Source organism: Tachypleus tridentatus, chromosome 13 (genome assembly GCF_004210375.1).
Source record: "Tachypleus tridentatus isolate NWPU-2018 chromosome 13, ASM421037v1, whole genome shotgun sequence".
Taxonomy (NCBI): Eukaryota; Metazoa; Arthropoda; class Merostomata; order Xiphosura; family Limulidae; genus Tachypleus; species Tachypleus tridentatus.
The window spans coordinates 63,594,659-63,614,443 of record NC_134837.1 but is presented as its reverse complement, the minus strand read 5'-3'; the positions used below and the strand labels follow the sequence as shown (position 1 = coordinate 63,614,443).

Sequence of the window (19,785 nt, the reverse complement as noted above, 5' to 3'; positions counted from 1 at the left end):
ATGATAATCACTCATGGCTGTAAGGACGAACGTGTTTAGTGAAATGGGGATTCGAACCCGCGACCCACGAATTACGGGTCGATCGTCATGCCAGGCAACATCTGTGAACATAATATAATTCAACGAATACCTTTTGTATTTCCTGTATTTGCAATTGATAATAAGTGGGCGAAACATTACAGTACCAGTAGCTAGAGGGCGTGTTAATTGCGTCATGATTGACACTGCTTCGACGGAACAGTAACTTGGGCGGAGTAATTACAGAACTCACTTCCGCTGTGAAGAAGTGTCTTGATACGACATACACTCAGTCTTCTTTGCATCTAAGTCGGTTGGATTGGCAAGTGTTAGGTCTCAAAAAGGTTGAATACTAGCATATTCCGGAAGAACCGTTTGAAATACCACAGCTTGGAGCTCTCATTGAAACTCGCGTTTATAAAGCGAAATATATCGGGTTTGTTTTTGGAAAAGAAACATATTTTTCTTTAGATTTCTGGCAAGAATGGAATAAAAAATAGCTTTTCTAACATTTTCAAAACTCCCATTATGTCCCTTGTGCAGGCAAAGGGGGATACTAAGGAGGACACGGAATGTGACCACGAAACTTCAAGGAGTGGACAAGGCCACTTATCTAAAGAACAGAGGCAGGGTCATCAATCTGACCTTATGCCTAAAGACAACAAGGGTCAAGAGAACATCGATGATAACTTGGGGTTCCCATCGTCCATTCACGATGCTGTTTCACGGGTTCTGAAAGGGTATGACTGGACGCTCGTGTCAAACCCACCAAAGCACAACAATTCATCAAAACGAAGACCTTACGTAAAAAGGCCCATGAATGCTTTCATGGTGTGGGCTCAAGCCGCTCGCCGGAAGCTAGCGGACCAATATCCCCACCTCCACAACGCTGAGCTCAGCAAGACCCTGGGTAGACTGTGGAGGTAAGTCACTTCTGTTTATCAGAATTAACCCTCAAATGTCACCGTCACATTTTAGTTAACCTGAAGATAAATCTCTTCTGTTTAGCAAAATTAACCCTCAAATGTCACCCTAACATTTTAGTTAACCTGGAGATAAACCTCTTCTGTTTAGCAGAATTAACCCTCAAATGTCACCCTAACATTTTAGATAACCTGGAGATAAATCTCTTCTGTTTATCAGAATTAACCCTCAAACGTCACCCTAACATTTTAGTTAACCTGGAGATAAATCTCTTCTGTTCATCACAATTAACCCTCAAATGTCACCCTAACATTTTTCTCAATTTGCTTCACACCGTAACAGGTATTGTTTATGAAATCTGATGATTTAACGCTTCATGGCCATCCTATGTCTGTCGTGTTCCAGCCGGCGTAACGTCTTTTGGTACTTAACGAAAGGCTTTGTCAGTACAGGATGTGGCAGATTAACGAATTATTAATATATTCATCTTTGCCTTTATTATTATAAGTTCTTAGAATTATACATATTGATTTGTCATAGCTAAAATATACAAAGTTGGACAAAAGTAACATTTGACAATATAGAAAACAGTTTGCTTTATTTGTTTGTTTTGAACTTAAGCTCAAAGCTACACAATGGGCTATCTCTGCTCTGTCCACCAAGGGTGTCGAAACCCGGTTTCCACCGTTATAAGACCGCAGACGTACCGCTGTGCCGCTGGGGGGGACATAGAAAACAGTACGCAGACAATTGAAACCAACTTAATTATCGTTTGTTTCGGAGTAAAACGTTAGATATTAACTTTTTTTTCTAAACGAAACATCTGTGTGCTCATTTTTGTCACACCCTGTACATATGTATCAATTTCTGCAATACTTCCCATAACAACAAAAATAACAGTATTATATCTATTATATGGCCAGGTGGTTAGGGCGTCGACTCGCAATCTGAGTGTCGCTAGTTCGAATTCCCGTCACATCACACATGCTTACCCTTCCAGCTGTGGGGGTTTATAAATGTGACAGTCAGTTACACTACTCACTGATAAAATAGTAGCTCCAATAGTTGGCGGTGGGTGGTGATGACTAGCTGCCTTCCTTCCAGTTATACACTGCTAAATTAGGGAATGCTAGCGCAGATAGTCTTTTGCGCAAAATTCAAAACAAAACAAACCTGTACGATCTGAAAGTGGCTAATATTATCCGTGCCGAAAGTCAATAAATGACCAATCTGACCCTGGCATAGCAAGAATTAGTCAAAAATGTTTCGTTACATTTAGCTTTCAGTCAAACTAAACGTTTTCGTAGTTTGTTGTTTTCCCACTATGATGCAAATGAAAGAAGAAAAAAAGGAAATTTGATATTTATTATTTTATATAAAACTATAAGTTAATTCTTATTCCCATCGCACGGGCGACGATGAGTGATGTTTCCGTAGTAAGGCTTAGTTTATTCCTGCCAGGTTAGTGACGAAAACAAAACTCCTACTTCATCTATTGGGTTTAACCCTAATACATAGGACTTCGCAAAAAGTAATTGCAAGTTCGTGTAAATGTTAAAAACTAGGATGTATTTTGTTTCCCTGACACACAATGTCATACTCACACAAACACGTGCATGTGTATCTTTGTGTGAGTATTGTGGTACGTTTATACGTATACATCCTACTTAATAAACGTAAATACGTGTATAAACAGTATACGTCATAAGGTTTATAAACATAGTGTTGTAATAACGTATATAATAATAAAGATATAATAACGTATATAAACTTAACTATGTAATAAGTTACGTAAACATAACACTGATATAACTTACGATGGAGTAACGTACATTTAAAAAAATATTCACATCACAATCACACAAAGTGCTATACACGGATCTCACAAACATTAAATGATTTACTCAACAATTATAAGTTATTCTCATACTTGGTATGGGACTGCTACTTTTATTTTACTTTTAATAAAATGTAGGTGGCTGAAATAGATCCCCAAGAAATTATGTTAAAGAAGGGTTTGTTAATCATCATGACAACACACAGTGGACATGACATTAAGTCGTACTGATGCAAATATTTTTTATCACTATGACGTCACATAAAAGAAGTGAAATTATGTTGTGCTTGTTAAGGGAAGGTTCGTTTATCACCATGACAACACATGGTGGACGTGATATTATGTCGCGCTGATTAAAGAAAGATTTGTTACTATGACAACACAGCGGATATTGGAATTTGTTGCGCTAGTCATTATGATAACACATAGTAGACGTCATGACAACATACTGTTTAACTTTTTGTGTGTTTTTTCTGAACCACATTTGTAAGAAAAGATTGTATTAGCAAACACATGTACACATACCTATGTTTTCCACAGTAAGTGTTTTAGTTGCACTACAAGTGGGCACTCCCACTGCAACATAGAAGTTTGTAGGCGTGCATCTTGGATGCTAAAATAGTTTCTCCATACGAACTGTTTTCATCATAACTAATGTACAAGCGCTGACGTAACGCTTAAAGACATCTCATGCAATAGAGTATTTTTGTTTGTTTTTTGCGCAAAGCTACACAAACTGAAAGGGCGAGCATGTTTGGTATAACTGGGATTCGAACCTACGACCTTCACATTACAAGTCGAGCGTTTTAACCACCTGACCGTGCTGGGCCTCAGAATATTAAAAATATTTTATCAATATATGTTATAACTACAACTTTTGAGGGCAGGAATGGTCAGGTGGCTAAGTCACTCGGGTTAGAATCCCGGTCGCACCAAACATGTTCGTCCTTTCATCCATGGGGGCATTATTATGTTACGGTCAATCCCACTATTCGTTGGTAAAAGAGTATCCTAAGAGTTGGCGGTGGATGATGATGACTAGCTGCCTTCCCTCTAGTCTTACACTGCTAAATTAGGGACAGCTAGCGCAGCTAGCCCTCTTGTTGCTTTGCGCAAAATTCAAAACAAACAAACAATAAAATTTGACATTTTTAAAGATTTACTCATTTACTGATAACGTTTCAGTGTTCGGTAACAACTGAAAAATACCAAAAACATCAGTTTGGGTGGGTAAGTCAGATATTCCACAGTGTCCGAAGCTTTATTTCTAAACACAAAACTTTGTAATACTAACTTAAATTAATATATCCTACCATAAAACGTTTTAATAATTGTTGTACTAAATCCGATACTTGATCGCTTTAACAGGACTTTGAAGGTCGAACGTACTCGTTCAAATAAATATTGCTGCGTTGGTTGAGAAACACGGTTGATTTCGCACACTTGAATAATACAGACATGTCTTTTTATATCCATTGGTCAATCTGTATAAAATCAGTAAATTTCGCTACAATGTGAAATTAATAGACTAAAATACATAAAAACGAAATGTTAATCAGAATTTCTTCCATTAGGTTAGTTATGGCCTAATGGTTAGCCGAGCTTCGAGGCGGAAGGTCTAAGGTTCGCTCCCGCAATGTATCATAGAACACGTTCTGTCCTTTCAGTTGTAAACGTTTTATAAAACTGAATGCCAACTTGTTAAGAGTAATATTGTAGGTGGTAGGTGATGTAGACTGGTTGCTTCAACAGTTCAAAATTAGGGTCGGTTAAGTCTAAACCTTGAGGTTTCTGACCTGGCCATTTAGTTCATGTGACCATAAGATGCCGTTAAAATTTCATCTATTATCGTTGCAAGTATTGGAAATAGCTACAGAAATACCGGTCAACATACATACAGAAGTCATAAATAGTGAGTAACTACAACTAAATGGTCAAGTCATCATTATTTTAAAAAACACGTGAATAAATTGTGCATTGTACTTGCTTTAAGTAGAGCATAAACCTTGTTTTTGTGCTACTAAAAGTTTATCCGTGTATAGTTGTGCAATATTATTTCAAATGTTCTGTGTTACCTTCCATACTTCAGTTCGCTCAAATTGTTTAGTTATTGTTGACATTCTCAGTTTCCAAGTGAACCCATATTAATGTCCATATTAGGACTTTGTGCAAGCAAAACCATGGTTGCGTGTTTTCTCTTGCCCTTTTTTTCTTAGGATAACCGTTTTGCTAGACGAATAGCTGGCCAAGGGATCTTGTTCCTGAATAAATCATATTACGAATAGTAATCTGACTGTACCCAGCAGCATTCAAGGTGTCATCAGTTTTGTACGGATCTCACCATTGTATCGATCTCCCAGCACGCTTCACACTAGATCTTTTAGCACTCACAATGATACTCCTCTGAGCCTTAAAATAAACTATTGTTTATTGTTTTCAAATTGGCTTTCGAGCAGCCATACATGAGGTGTATTGTTCTACGGTAATGAGTATGTTACTGTTCTTAAAGTATGTACAGCTATGTAACTAACAATATCTTTACTGGGCTGTCGTATATAAAGAACATATTCTGAACTACTCAATTTTACTTTTAAATAAGTTGGGTTTTCTATCTCTACAGCTTGCATTATTAACCGTATTAGTTTTGTCTACCCTTTTCACAACTGACATACAACTTCCACTGAAAAATTACATTTCGCCTCAGTCTGTCGCTCTTACCAGAAAAAATCCCCTAACGAGTGCACTTGTGTAAACAATTACAGTGTAAACTACCAAAACGTGTTAATTACGGTTAATTTTCCTATAATAGGGAGAAGTCAATCCAAGAATATTTGCATTTTATACCCACTTTATTTAATGTTTCCATAATTGTTTCCAATACTGTTTAGTGTTATATAAGCACACCAGTTTAAAGGTTTCGTATTAAGAACAATGTACGACAACAAACTATGCTGAATAAACTAAACGTTGAAAAATAATTACCAGAATAAGATATATTTGTTAGTTTTGAAATATGTTTATTTTGATGTTTTTTTCTTACAAATGTGGCGTGGTGTTGAAATAGATTTCATGAACTTATTATAATTGAAAATTGTTTAGTTAAATTTGAACTTACAGGAACCACGTAGCGGCTAAAAGGCTCGACATGGTCAGGTGATTAGGGGGCTTAACTCACAATCGTTAGATGTTTGAGTGCAATTAATCTATTATCGCCTTTCTCTGACTCAATTATTAAACACATTTGATTGTTTATTGGCTATTTAGATCAGAACCTCGTTGGGCCCGGCATGACTAGGTGGTTATGGTTTCGACTCGTAAATTGAGGTTCGAGGGTTCGAATCCAGCCCCACCAAACGTGCTAGACCTGCCAGCCGTAGGAGTGTTATAATGAGATGGTCAGTTCCACTTTTATGTGGTAAAAGAGTAACCCAAGAGTTGGTGGTGGGTGGTGATGATTAGCTGCCTTTCTTCTAGTTTTTCGCTACTAAATTAGAGACAACTAGCACAGATAATCCTCATGCAGTTTTGTACAAAATTAAAAACAAACCTGTGCTGTCTAAAATAATCCTGTTATTATATACACGGTTTTTGATTTTAGGTGCATTTATAGGCAAATAAAACGTAAATCTATCAGGTATAACATAGTTCAGAGGTTTTCAAGCCAGTATAATAATACATTATATTGTTAAACTAGTTATAGCTTTAATCACAAAATTTGTAAAATATTTTTTAATGGAGTGCTATTCCTGTAGAGCAACAGGTTACAACGTGACTAGGATGGGGAACAAACTCTCATTAACTAGATCTATTAGTATTTACACACACTCACAAAACCATCTTTCCAACTACATCATTGTTTACCAATAGATTGAGAACGCCTGTCCCAGTTAGCGGGCTACTTTACTTAAAATTATTCGTTTACGATCTTGTACGGAAACTTACAGATGAAATACTTGTTGTGTTTGTTCGTAGACTTCTGGGAGATGAAGATAAACGACCATTTGTTGAAGAAGCTGAGAGACTGAGACAGGTACACAAGAAGAACTATCCAGACTATAAATATCAACCAAGGAGGCGTAAATCAGGAAAATATCCAGGGAGTCTTGGTACGGAGATACAGGGCGCTACTGTTGTATTCAGGTATCTGTTTAATATACTAACATACCTCTGTATTCTTGTTTAGTCAGGAGGAGGTTTGACGTGATGAGCGCGTGGCTTATAATTATTGACTAAAACCTTCCTGAAAGTTTAGGGATCGATTTGAATTGTATATATATAAAAAAAAAAAACAACACTGGAATAGATCATTGATTTGTATGTGAATTTCAATGATTGATTGATTGGTTAATGAATTATTGAATTTGTTAGTCAATTTATCCGTTAATGTCTACCGGTTAGTGCAGTTTTGCTGATACTGTGTTTGTGTTTCAACGAAGTATTACAGATACAAAAAGTACTAAACGTAAGAGAAAATTAGCAGATAAGGGGTAGCGTCTACTGCAAACTTAGACCTGTCAGTGATTATTAATAAAACTACCCTGTTGAATTTTAAGTTAAAGAAATAAAATGTTTTTTATTAAGTATACTGAAGTTTTAATTCTTTCTTATTGAATAATTCAAAAGAACCCGCCTAACATTAAAATTGTTACGACAAATACGTATAAAGAAATAAACTTCCATCAGTGGCTCGGCTGTAGTTCTGAAAGTTCATAATGTTAAAAGCCGGATTTCAATACCCGTGGTTGTCACAGCACAAATAACCCATTGTGTGGCTTTACGCTTAGCAAGAAAAAATAAACTATGCTTTCTTTCCTCTAGTCTATCATTTCAAAATTAGGGATATCTTGTGCAAATAACTCTCATATAGCGTTGAGGGAAAAATTTGTAGAAACAAAGAAACATTGGACATTTAGACTCTTTGCTTTTGTAAATCAAGCCAGTTAACAGCACCTCACCCAAATCTTAAGGCTAGTCTTATCTGACCAAATAGTTGAATATTACTGCTACACCTCTAACGCACTCACATTGTTTGTCCATCAGTTACTCAAGAAAGCGTAAACAAAACAAACGATGCTGTTGCTCAGGGCAGTAGTAGTGAAAACATTGGCAGAATATAGCTAACTTCGGATTTTCTCTCTCTGTTTCCAGGAGAAATTAGCTGTTGACAGGTGTTTAGATACACCCGCTACAGTGCACTCCCAGTGCACAGCGGTATGACTACCGTCTTACAATGCTAGAAACCAAGTTTCGATATCCATGGTGAACAGAGCACAGATAGCCCATTGTATAACTTTGTGCTTAACTATAAACATACAAAGAAACCCACTAAGTTTTAAATTAACTGAATGGTTACGTACGTTCTTAATATTTTGATGTTAATCGTTAGATCCGTAAGAAGGATCGTCCGTTCCTTTATTACCTGAAGAGGTCGCATGTGTTGGTCTAGTATTTTACAAATAGATGGATATAAAGATTTTAACCACGTAACGCCAGTACTAAATTGCTGTAAAAGGCCGTTTCTGTGTGAGTGTAATCTACATACCCCAACTAATTTTTGAAGTTTTTAAATAAAATACTTGTGTAAGATCTTGGCCAACGTACCATTTAGTTACTTTCAGGCAAACTGACTTAGGGACTCTGGTAAATGTGTTTATGAATCCATTTAATCACACAAAGACAAATGTTTATAAAGCCGTTTAGTAACACAAAGGCAGAGATGTGTTTAGAGATTCATTTAGTTACACAAAGCCAGATATGTGTTTAAAGATCCGTTTAGTCACACAAAGACAGATATGTGTTTAAAGATCCGTTTAGTCACACAAAGACAGAGATGTGTTTAAAGATCCGTTTAGTCACACAAAGACAGAGATGTATTTATAGAATCACTCAGTAACACAAAGCCAGATATGTATTTAAAGATCCGTTTAGTCACACAAAGCCAGATATGTGTTTAAAGATCCGTTTAGTCACACAAAGCCAGATATGTGTTTAAAGATCCGTTTAGTCACACAAAGACAGATATGTGTTTAAAGATCCGTTTAATCACACAAAGACAGAGATGTGTTTAAAGATCCGTTTAGTCACACAAAGCCAGAGATGTGTTTATAGAACCATTCAGCAACACAAAGCCAGATATGTGTTTAAAGATCCGTTTAGTCACACAAAGACAGATATGTGTTTATAGAACCATTCAGCAACACAAAGACAGATATGTGTTTATAGAACCATTCAGCAACACAAAGACAGATATGTGTTTATAGAACCATTCAGCAACGCAAAGACAGATATGTGTTTATAGAACCATTCAGCAACACAAAGACAGATATGTGTTTATAGAACCATTCAGCAACACAAAGACAGATATGTATTTATAGAACCATTCAGCAACACAAAGACAGATATGTATTTATAGAACCATTCAGCAACACAAAGACAGATATGTGTTTATAGAACCATTCAGCAACGCAAAGACAGATATGTATTTATAGAACCATTCAGCAACACAAAGACAGATATGTGTTTATAGAACCATTCAGCAATACAAAGACAGATATGTGTTTATAGAACCATTCAGCAACGCAAAGACAGATATGTGTTTATAGAACCATTCAGCAACACAAAGACAGATATGTGTTTATAGAACCATTCAGCAACACAAAGACAGATATGTATTTATAGAATCACTCAGTAACACAAAGCCAGATATGTGTTTAAAGATCCGTTTAGTCACACAAAGACAGAGATGTGTTTATAGAACCATTCAGCAACACAAACACAGAGATGTGTTTATAGAACTACTTCATTACAATCAAACACATTTGCTCGTTTTTCTGGTAGATTTCTTTATTAAGTCACACTCGTGCATATCTTTTTAATTTTCTAACATTTTAACTTCTTTGTTAATATAACCATTCAGTTACAACCAAAGTTTGTTAATTTAGTCCCATCCAAACAAATTTTGTTCCTTTAGTCACAACCACATACACATCCATAGAGCCATTTCCAAAGGATCTTGTAACTCTTATTGCATTATATTCTTTAGTATGAGTAATACCACAGGATTAAAAGATAGAACATCAATCAAACTATTAAAAGTTTTAAATATTATATTTTTTGTATGAATAATTTTAATATTTCAACTAATACCACTGATTTAAAAAGAAAGAAGATGACAAACAATTATGAATTCTGACTCGGAATTTGGTTTGTTTTGAATTTCGCGCAAATTTACACGAGGGCTATCTGCGCTAGCCGTCCCTAATTTAGCAGTGTAAGGCTAGATGGAAGACAGCTAGTCATCACCACCCACCGCCAACTCTTGGGCTACTTTTTTATCAACGAATAGTGGGATTATAACACTCCCGCGGCTGAAAGGGCGAGCATGTTTGGTGTGACGGGAATTCGAACTAGCGACCCTCGGATTACGAGTCGAATGCATAGGCCCAACATACATTTGTACCAAATTTAGTGAAGATCTATCAACAGAAGGCTAAGTAGTCACATGGACATAAAACAGACAGCACTTTTATATTTATATCGATACAATTACTCAGTATTGTATTACAATTCAGTTTTCTTTTTAAAAATCTATAAAAACCCAAAGATTTTGAGGTATTGAAATATGTTTTGTTACTCCCATTATATTCTGACATCACAGAGTTCACTAGAGTGTTTGTGTTTTGTTTGTTTGCTGTTAAGAGTAATGCTACTTTTCGAAAGTATCGAAAACCAAATTTTTTAACGTTACAAGTTATTGCTTCAAATTTACTGCTGAGCCATTGGATCTTATTAGAGGGCGCTCCGACCTTTCGAAATATTTAAAAATTGTATCCTTTTATTTACCACTACTTTCCTTACATTATTTCTCGCTGTGTAAACGTAATAACAAAGCAAATAAAGGAACTAAAAGTTGTTCGGGGAAAAATTAGGTTACAGTAATGTTTCATTAATTAGAGGAGTGGAATTCTCTTAATTAAACAATTAATTTGATAAATATGCTTTTCACGCAGTTAAAAATAAATTTATTCTGAGACCTTTCGGTCTAAAAAAATGTGATCCTTTTCTTCTTCACCAAAACAGTAGTTTAGTTACTTAACTCGCAGTTTGAGGAACGCAGATTCGAATCCGCGTTACCCTTTCAACCATGGAAACATTATAATGTGACGGTCAATCCCGCTATTCCTCGATATAATAGTAAGTCAAGCGTTAGCGGTGGGTGGTATTAACTAGCTGCTTTCCCTCTACTCACTCTATTATTGTTAAATTAGAAACGGATAGCACGGATAGTCTTCATGTAGCTTTGCGCGAAATTGAAAACAACCTAAACAAATCACCAAAACATGTAATTTCAGTGAAGAAAGCCAAGAATCTGTGAATGAAGTTAAGCCCTAATACATTCATTGATTCGTTATTCCATGTGCAGCAGTATAGTTTCACGACTAGTTGTAATTCAGTCATTGCCTGAAGTGGGCCTAAATTGTAAACTGATCTCTCTGAATCTGTGAAAAAAAACCAAGTGGCTTGTGAGAATGCCATAGCAAAATGTATTATTCTTTTGCATACGTTTTATTAGACCATGCTTGAAGAGTATAACAATGGAACGAATACACGAAATTACTCATCAAACATAAAGCTTCATTACGTGACATTCTTTACAGCAATATTGAGCTGCCCGTTAAAAGATTTTGCCAAAGTGGTATTAAGCTTCATTTGATGGCATTTCGGTTGTGAAATGTTTTTGTTGAAGTGGCTTAAGAGAGATAAATCTTTACTACGTGACATGAAATGAATTTGCTAAGGTAATATACAGCGGTTGAGTACGTTATATTAAAACAATTATTCAGAACCACTAGGTCGATACAATATTTGTTCCCACTTTCGATCGTGTTTTGTCTCATGACTGTGCATCTTGATAATAACCATTCTGTGTATTTCCACTGTAAAAATAGCTACGATGTTAGGCTGTTATGTTCAAAGCTCACCATTCCTCTTTATTACTTTCCATAATCTCTTTAATATAAAAGGACGACGGTTTCCAAGCGCTTACAGTCATGTGAAAAAGTTAGGACACCCTATGAAAGCCTGTGTATTTTTGTAACATTTTTGGATAAATGGATATTTAATCTCAATTTTAACAATACTGAGAGATTATAGGAATATGACTAAACAATTAAAACTGAAGAAAAGGCTTTTCAAGTTCTTCTGTAAATGTAATTCTACACAAATGCATATTCTAACTGAGGAAAAAGTTAGAATACCCTACCCCCTAATAGCTAGTGTTACCCCTTTGGCTGAAATAACTGCAGTGAAATGCTTCTTGTAGCCATCTACCAGGAACTGACATCGGTCTGTAGAAAGTTTGCCCCACTCCTCAATGCAGAATTCTTTCAGCTGTGAGATGTTTGAGGGGTTTCTTGCATGTACAGCCCGTTTCAAGTCACCCCACAGCATCTCAATGGGATTAAGATCTGGGCTTTGACTCGGCCATTCCAGGACTCTCCATTTCTTAGTTTTCAGCCAGTCCTTGGTGGATTTACTGGTATGTTTTGGGTCATTGTCGTGTTGCAGGGTCCAGTTCCACTTCAGCTTTAATTTTCTTACAGATGGTCTCACATGTTCCTCAAGCACCTTCCGATACACAGTAGAATTCATGGTGGATTCTATGATTGTGAGCTGTCCAGGTCCTGCTGCAGCAAAGCAGCCCCAAACCATGACACTTTCACCTCCATGCTTTACAGTTGGTATGAGGTTCTCTTCCTGGAATGCTGTATTTGGTTTACGCCAAACATGTCCTCTGTTCTGGTGTCCAAATAATTCAATTTTGGACTCGTTTGTCCAAAGAACATTATTCCAGAAGTCCTGGTCTTTGTCTACATTCTCTCTGGCAAACTTCAGTCTGGCCTTGATGTTTCTCTTGGAGAGCAAAGGTTTCCTCCTTGCACATCTCCCATGCAAGTTAAACTTGTGCAGTCTCTTTCTGATTGTAGAGATATGCACTTTCACATCAACAGTAGCCAGAGCCTGCTGTAGGTCCCGTTATGACATTTTAGGGTTTTTAAGACCTCTTTTATCATCTTGCGGTCTGCACTCGGGGTGAACTTGCTTGGAAGACCAGACCTGGGAATGTTGGCAGTTGTTTTGAAAGCCCTCCACTTGTTGACTATTTTCCGGACAGTGGAATGGCTGATTTCAAAATCTTGTGGGATCTTTTTAAATTCCTTACCAGACTCATAAGCTGCTACAATTTTCTTTCTGAAAGCCTCAGACAGCTCTTTTGCTCTCACCATGGTGCTCACTCTCACTTCAACAGTCAGGAGCACACCGAACTAAATGTCTGAGGTTTAAATAGGACAAGCCTCATTCACAATGCTGAGTAACGATCTTCTAAGCACGTGCACCTGGTGTGATACACCTGTGTGTGAGTTGAGCTATTTTAAGTGGGAATAAATGTGGGGGTGTCCTGACTTTTTCCTCAGTTAGAATATGCATTTTTGTAGAATTACATTTATAGAAGATCTTGAAAAATCTTTTCTTCAGGTTTAATTGTTCAGTTATATTTCTATAATCTGTCAGTATTGTTAAAATTGAGATTAAATATCTATATATCCAAAAATGTTACAAAAATACACAGGCTTTCATAGGGTGCCTTAACTTTTTCACATGACTGTATATCAACATCCTGATCACACAAAATTGCATGGTTTCTGAGCTCACTTGGCTATCTTTCTTTTTCCATATCGAATAGAATGAATACTAGTTTTCTTAGATAGATGCTTTTGGTATGCCACCATTGAAGAGTTGTATCGTGAAAGCAAGTTACGTCACATTTTTAAACAAAGATGTTGTTTTAGTTCGTTGCACACTGTTGCCCAGAGCAGGAACACAGCATTTACGTTCGTGTATTCTCACCTGTGGCAAAACACAGCACTTTGCTTCCAACAGTTATGATATGACTTATTGCAGATCTTTTTCTCAATAGTCTTTGAATCCCAAGTTGATTCATATTCCATTGTTTTCTAATGTCACTAAAGTATAAGGGACACCCCAGTTTTAGATATTCTAAATTTGCTATCTCACGACATCTACATGATCAGAATTTATGAAAATTTTGCTCGGTTGCCACACAACTCTCCAAAATGCGATGAGCTTTTGGTAACATCACTCTACCTACCAAACGCCAAATATTTTCCAAATGTATTTCTTACACATTCCATTCCACTGACAATTTATATCAGCTGTGATCGTCACAATACTTACTGATATGCATATTCAAAATATCTGTAATGTAATCTACCTTCTGTAAAGCTCCATTAGTTGACATTCGTCACTGCACTAATAAATCGTTAAAATAATTAGTTACCCGAGATAAATTTGATGTGTTTCGTTATTCAGAGCCATCCCTACTAACTTAAATGAGACATGTGAAGAGTTTGTAACTAAATATTTGTATATGTAAACACAGTATGTGTTTGTTTGTTTGAAGTTAAGCAGAATGCTGCGCAATAGACTATCTGTGCTAACATTGGAAACAACAGAATATTGGAGCTTCCAATTGTAGTTGTATTAGCTCTAGAACTACAGACTATTTTCAAGCTTGTAACTAACCAGCTGGGTCCACAAGTTAAGTAATTTAAAGGTTTTTGTTATAACATTCTGCGTAAAGAAATGACACTTATTTGCTATGTAAGGCATACAAGATACTCCATCTGTACTTAACAGTAGTCTCTCGGTGGGTCAGCAGAAAGTTTATCACCCTACAACACTGAGTTCCAATTCCCCGTGGATAGAATGAAGATAACCTACTGTGTAGCTTTTCACTGAAACAATAATTTAAATATTCATACGATATTTTGTATTTGTATTTAATATGTTATCAAGAATCCTGTGAATAACAAGAGTGTGGATCCATCACAATTTGATGCATAAATGGTTTAGAAAAAACGTGTTTTAAGGAGCGGATTGAACGGACGTCCGTAATTCAAGGATTAAATAACGTGAACGTTTCTTATTATATTTTTTCGAGTTAGTAAACAAGTTCATGTCAGTGATTTTTGGTTTTGTATTTTTTATCCACAGTAACTGCTCATTTACTCTATAGTGTCTTTACTAATAATATTTTTTCGAAAGCTCCCTCAAGACGGAAAACGTTGAAACTTTACGTACATCACCAACCAATCAGCAGTCGTCTAAGCCATCCACAAACTCGAACCCGATTGGTATTGGATGGAAGAGTGAAAATATGGAAAGATTTGAACACTTTGGTTTACAGAGTCATGGTGAGTAATATTGAGACTTGTGTGTTTAAAAGGAAGTAATTACCTTCCTACGGACTAGTTACGGTAAGAATAGATTCAGATACACCAATATTTGTTCCTAACTTTCTTTCAAATTTAAAGTATGAGTATATTTCATGGATGACGTTTGTAAATATAGGTTAAATCAATACTTTATGCAGGCCAAAAAGCAATAATTGTGAATGTTCTATCAACCTCCTTATCGTCAAGATATCATTCTACCATATCTGTTGCTGGAAGATGTGTTACTGTGAGAAATGGTATGATGGATTAGAATCTACATGTACTTGTTAACAGTCAGGGTGCCACCAGTTTTATATATATCACCCATACTACTGGCTGAGATGCAGCCCCAAACGTGTATCCATCCCACTGTTCCTTCACCTGTGATACCTTTCCACTCTCATTGATTTTTGCCGAAAACTCTGAATGAAGATTCATCTGTAAATAGTCCACATCTCCAACCTTGCCCACTCCACTGCTTGTGGTCAGATGTCCCTTTTGACGTCTTGGTTTCGTTATAACGGTTTCCGAGCAGCTAATTATCCCCTAAAATCACGATGTGCTAAGGTGTATCTCATATATTCTGAATATGACATCTACTTCTGTATCTTTAGCAAGGTCCTTGGCAAGATGTGCACTCGACCTTCATCTGTCTTGTGAAGAACATAACTTAAGATACGTAGATAGTATCACTTCCTGAGTTTCCGTTTTCTACCGAGACCACTTATTTCAATAGCAATGCCATTTTACCTTTTTCTTAGTCTAGCGAAGAATTCCTTATGAAAAATGGGAGCATTCATCGACGAACTAAAACTGTGTTTTCAACACGCTTTTCATTTGTAAAATATTAACTGGTGCAGATTCCTGTTGTACACTTCCCTGTTTTACTCTTTTTTTTTTCTCATTATTTCCAAAATTATTTTCAATACCCTGCATATATATGTATTTTATATGTACACACAATCATCTATAAGCAGTAGAAGTAGATATAAGTGCCCATAAAAGTAAAACACCAACAACAACGATTCACCGTTTCCAACTAACTGAGAGAAAGTTGCTCCTAATTAAACCAAAAACAAATTAAGAGTGAAAATTAATTATTAAAATTAACCACTGGATTTGTGCAGAAAGGTTGCATGTGCAATATGCAGTTATTGGTTAGAAACTCAACTGTATTAATAGTATGAGGGATAGTATTAGTTAAATCTTTATATAGCATGATTTATGCAGTAAAGTACACTCAGTATTGTCCTTTATTCGACTTATAAGTTATTTTGGTTTATAACTGTTTTGTACTGATTTTCTTGATTTAATTTCTAATATCTTTGAAGTACTTTTTCTTCTCTTTGGTTTTGTATGTTACAACAATGCAAATATGCTTTTACATTTTTGTCCAATAAGCAGGTTATGTAAATATTGTGTTTTATTGTACATTAGCCCAGCAAACTACCCAACCCAACGGTTTCAACCAAGTTGACATATCAAAGCTGACATCAGAAGGAATGTGTAACATGGACCTTTTCCAAATAGACCAATGTCTACCTCCTTTTGGGGCTTTATCATCTTCCTGGTCCTCCACATCGTCAGATAATACTAACAGCTTCAATTTTTCTTCTACGATTACAGCGTCACCAGTGTCCAATCATAACTCCTCGAAACTACTGCCAATCCCAACTACAATTTCATCTGACGTCACACAATTCTTCAACCCTCCGTGCGTTCGTGGAGAGGTGGATTATGATCTGGTTCCTGATGGCTTATCTTCTACCTCTGTTAGTCCTGTTATTGATCAAACTGAGCAGAATGTTATTAGCCATAACGGAAAGCAGCAAGATGAACCCATCAAATTTCATGAGTTAACTCCTGTTGTTAGATCAACCAGGCCATCCTGCGCCTTATCCTTCTCATCGGAAGGAGGTATAAAAGCACTCGCAAGCTCCCCCTCTAATTCTCAGAATATTAATAGTTTAAAAAATACTTTTTCCGATATTTCTTACAACAACTTTCAATCAGATTTCCCTACAAGTCTTTCACACCAATTTGAAGAAGCCAGTTCTTACAGATTTTCTCAGAGGTCCATTATACCCAGACAACAATACACTATTTCTACAGGAAACATAAACCCACAGTTAATGATTCAAGCATACGAAAATAAACCATTTCTATAAAATTTGTCGCCCTCCACCCTGTGGACGGAACACAAATAAACAATTGTGTAATTTTGTGCTTAACCATACAAAACATCTGCAAGTCAGATATTACAAGTAATAAGAACACAGGCCTGTGAATTTAAACTTCATAAAAATTGTTTCGGTTTTAATAACGAATTTTTCATAATTCAACTACAAAGACTTCGAGAATAATTTTTTCTATCACGTTTTTGTTTTTTTTTACAAATTGAAAAATTCTTATTTAGATCAAAATATTATTTCATTTACCCCAATGAACATTTTTTATTATTGTCTTTGAATAATAGAACGCTCGATTGGTCTAAAAAAATCTATAACTTGTGACTGTCAACAATATAAACAAAACAAAATGTGATCCGATTTTAATTAAAATAATTCACTTATTTAAAAGCACATATAACGTTTTGTGAAAAAATCTGTACGTGATGGAGAAAAATGGATACCATTATCAGATTCAGGCTTACACAAATTATGTAGAACATGTAAGTATTAAAACAATTAAAACATAGCAGGCCTGTGTATTCAGATAACTGAAAAAAAGCTGTAATAAAATAAAGTGGCCACCTCACAGTTATCAGCGGTATACTTTGTAGTTACAAAATTGTAAATGCAACACGATAAATGTTGTAATATACGTTATGTGAATTAATCGAGTTTCAACAAATTTAGTCCAATCCTAAACTTGTAACCGTTAAACTGAGAATGTTGTGATTATCACTCCTTTTATTTTTAATAGTGTGAAACATGTAGTTAGAAAAAACATTTTAATACTTTACGTTTTCACTAAAAGTATTTTTTAAATAATATATTCACTGAAGAAAAACAACGTATACGACCAAATATTAAGTCAACTGTAAAAATACAGATACAGGTTGTGTGTGAATTGATGCTTAAGAAATTCAAGGAATATTGTTATTGGTGCTGAATGGTCTTGGTTATATTCTAATATGTTGAAACTCAAAATTATCCCAAACGTCTAATTGTAGCGACGTAAAAAACTGAAGAAACTGCAAATAAGCTAAAAATTGTTTGCGATGTTTACCTTGAAAGTTGCGAAACGTTAATTGTGTGTTAGAAAATTCAGAAGGATATATATCTAGTGAAATCTCTGTTATAACCAAGCTAATGTATCGTTAAACCTAATTATTATTCTTTTGAGATCGTTCAATCTTGAAATGACAGTTATATACATGCTGATGTATCAACGAATCTTGGACCCTTATTCCCTAAGGTTCTTTACCGAAACGTCAGTTATAAAACAGAAGTATAGAATGTAATCCCAAAACCTCGATAAGTTGGTGGTAAAAAGATCAAGGTAATGAAGCTAGCACCTAAAGAAAGTTTCAGAATACTAAAATTTATTAGAGAAAGCTATGCATTGAAATATCAGTTACAAAATCGATGTGTACAAGGGAATCACACCTTGAGAATTTGTTGATCGAAGCGTCAGTTGTAAAGAAGTTAGTACGCAGAGAAACCACTCCTTATGCACATCAAGTGGTCAGTTACAAGTTACTTAATGCATCTTGGAATATTTCCCTGCTCCACACAGAACTAGCAGATCACATAAACTGATACATACAGACTCTTGACTCGTTCCCTCCAGACATTTTCAAATCAAATGATGTATTTTATATAAATTCTTACACTGAGGAATTTTTTAAAAAAATAAAATCGCCGCTATAAACAACAAAATGGAATGTTTCAAAAGTGTAATTTCAAGTTACAGCCGTCGTCAGGCTTCAACTTGTGCACTTCTCATGTGTTCACTTGTGATGTGATCAGGCTTCAAGTTGTGCACTTCTCGTGTGTTCACTTGTGATGTGATCAGGCTTCAAGTTGTGCACTTCTCGTGTGTTCACTTGTGATGTGATCAGGCTTCAAGTTGTGCATTTCTCGTGTGTTCACTTGTGATGTGATCAGGCTTCAAGTTGTGCATTTCTCGTGTTCACTTGTGATGTGATCAGACTCAAGTTGTGCATTTCTCGTGTGTTCACTTGTGATGAACTCAAAACATTAAATTTACTTTCCAAAAAAAGGCTACAATAGTAATGTTGAAAGCGTGCGTATGTGGACTCCCTATTACTGTACGCTGTACTAAAGAAAATTTACGTTCTTTGTACCGGTGTTAACGTTCAGGTATGATAATCCACTCCGCGTCTTCCATAGTGAAAATAACTTTAACCGTACTATAAATATATATTTTATTTTATTCTATAATACAAGTATTTTATCATCTATATAATATATATATATATATATACACACACACACTAACGATTTTGATCTGGTTCTATTTCGTTAGTGGTTCATCATGTTTTTAGTTACTCTACCTACTGGCAGTCATGCCAAGCTTTTTGTTTGTTCTTTTAATATGCGCGAGTTTTATATAAAAGTTTTCCTTTTTTTATGTATTATATAAAATATTTTTAAATGATATAAGGAGAGTAAAATTTAAAATACGATTGAATTATTATAAACGTTGTTGTTTTATAAATGTTAATAAAGATTTTGAACAAAA

At 35.6% G+C, this 19,785-nt stretch overlaps 1 protein-coding gene across 1 annotated transcript; it reads left to right on the top strand.

The window, feature by feature from the left end:
- Positions 1–272: 272 nt before the first annotated feature.
- Positions 273–19,785, top strand: LOC143240845 (transcription factor Sox-9-like). Its single transcript, XM_076484012.1, has 4 exons — positions 273–941; positions 6,752–6,919; positions 14,906–15,054; positions 16,513–19,785. The coding sequence occupies exons 1-4, from the start codon at positions 547–549 to the stop codon at positions 17,241–17,243; spliced, it is 1,443 nt and encodes a 480-aa protein (XP_076340127.1). The 5' UTR covers positions 273–546; the 3' UTR covers positions 17,244–19,785.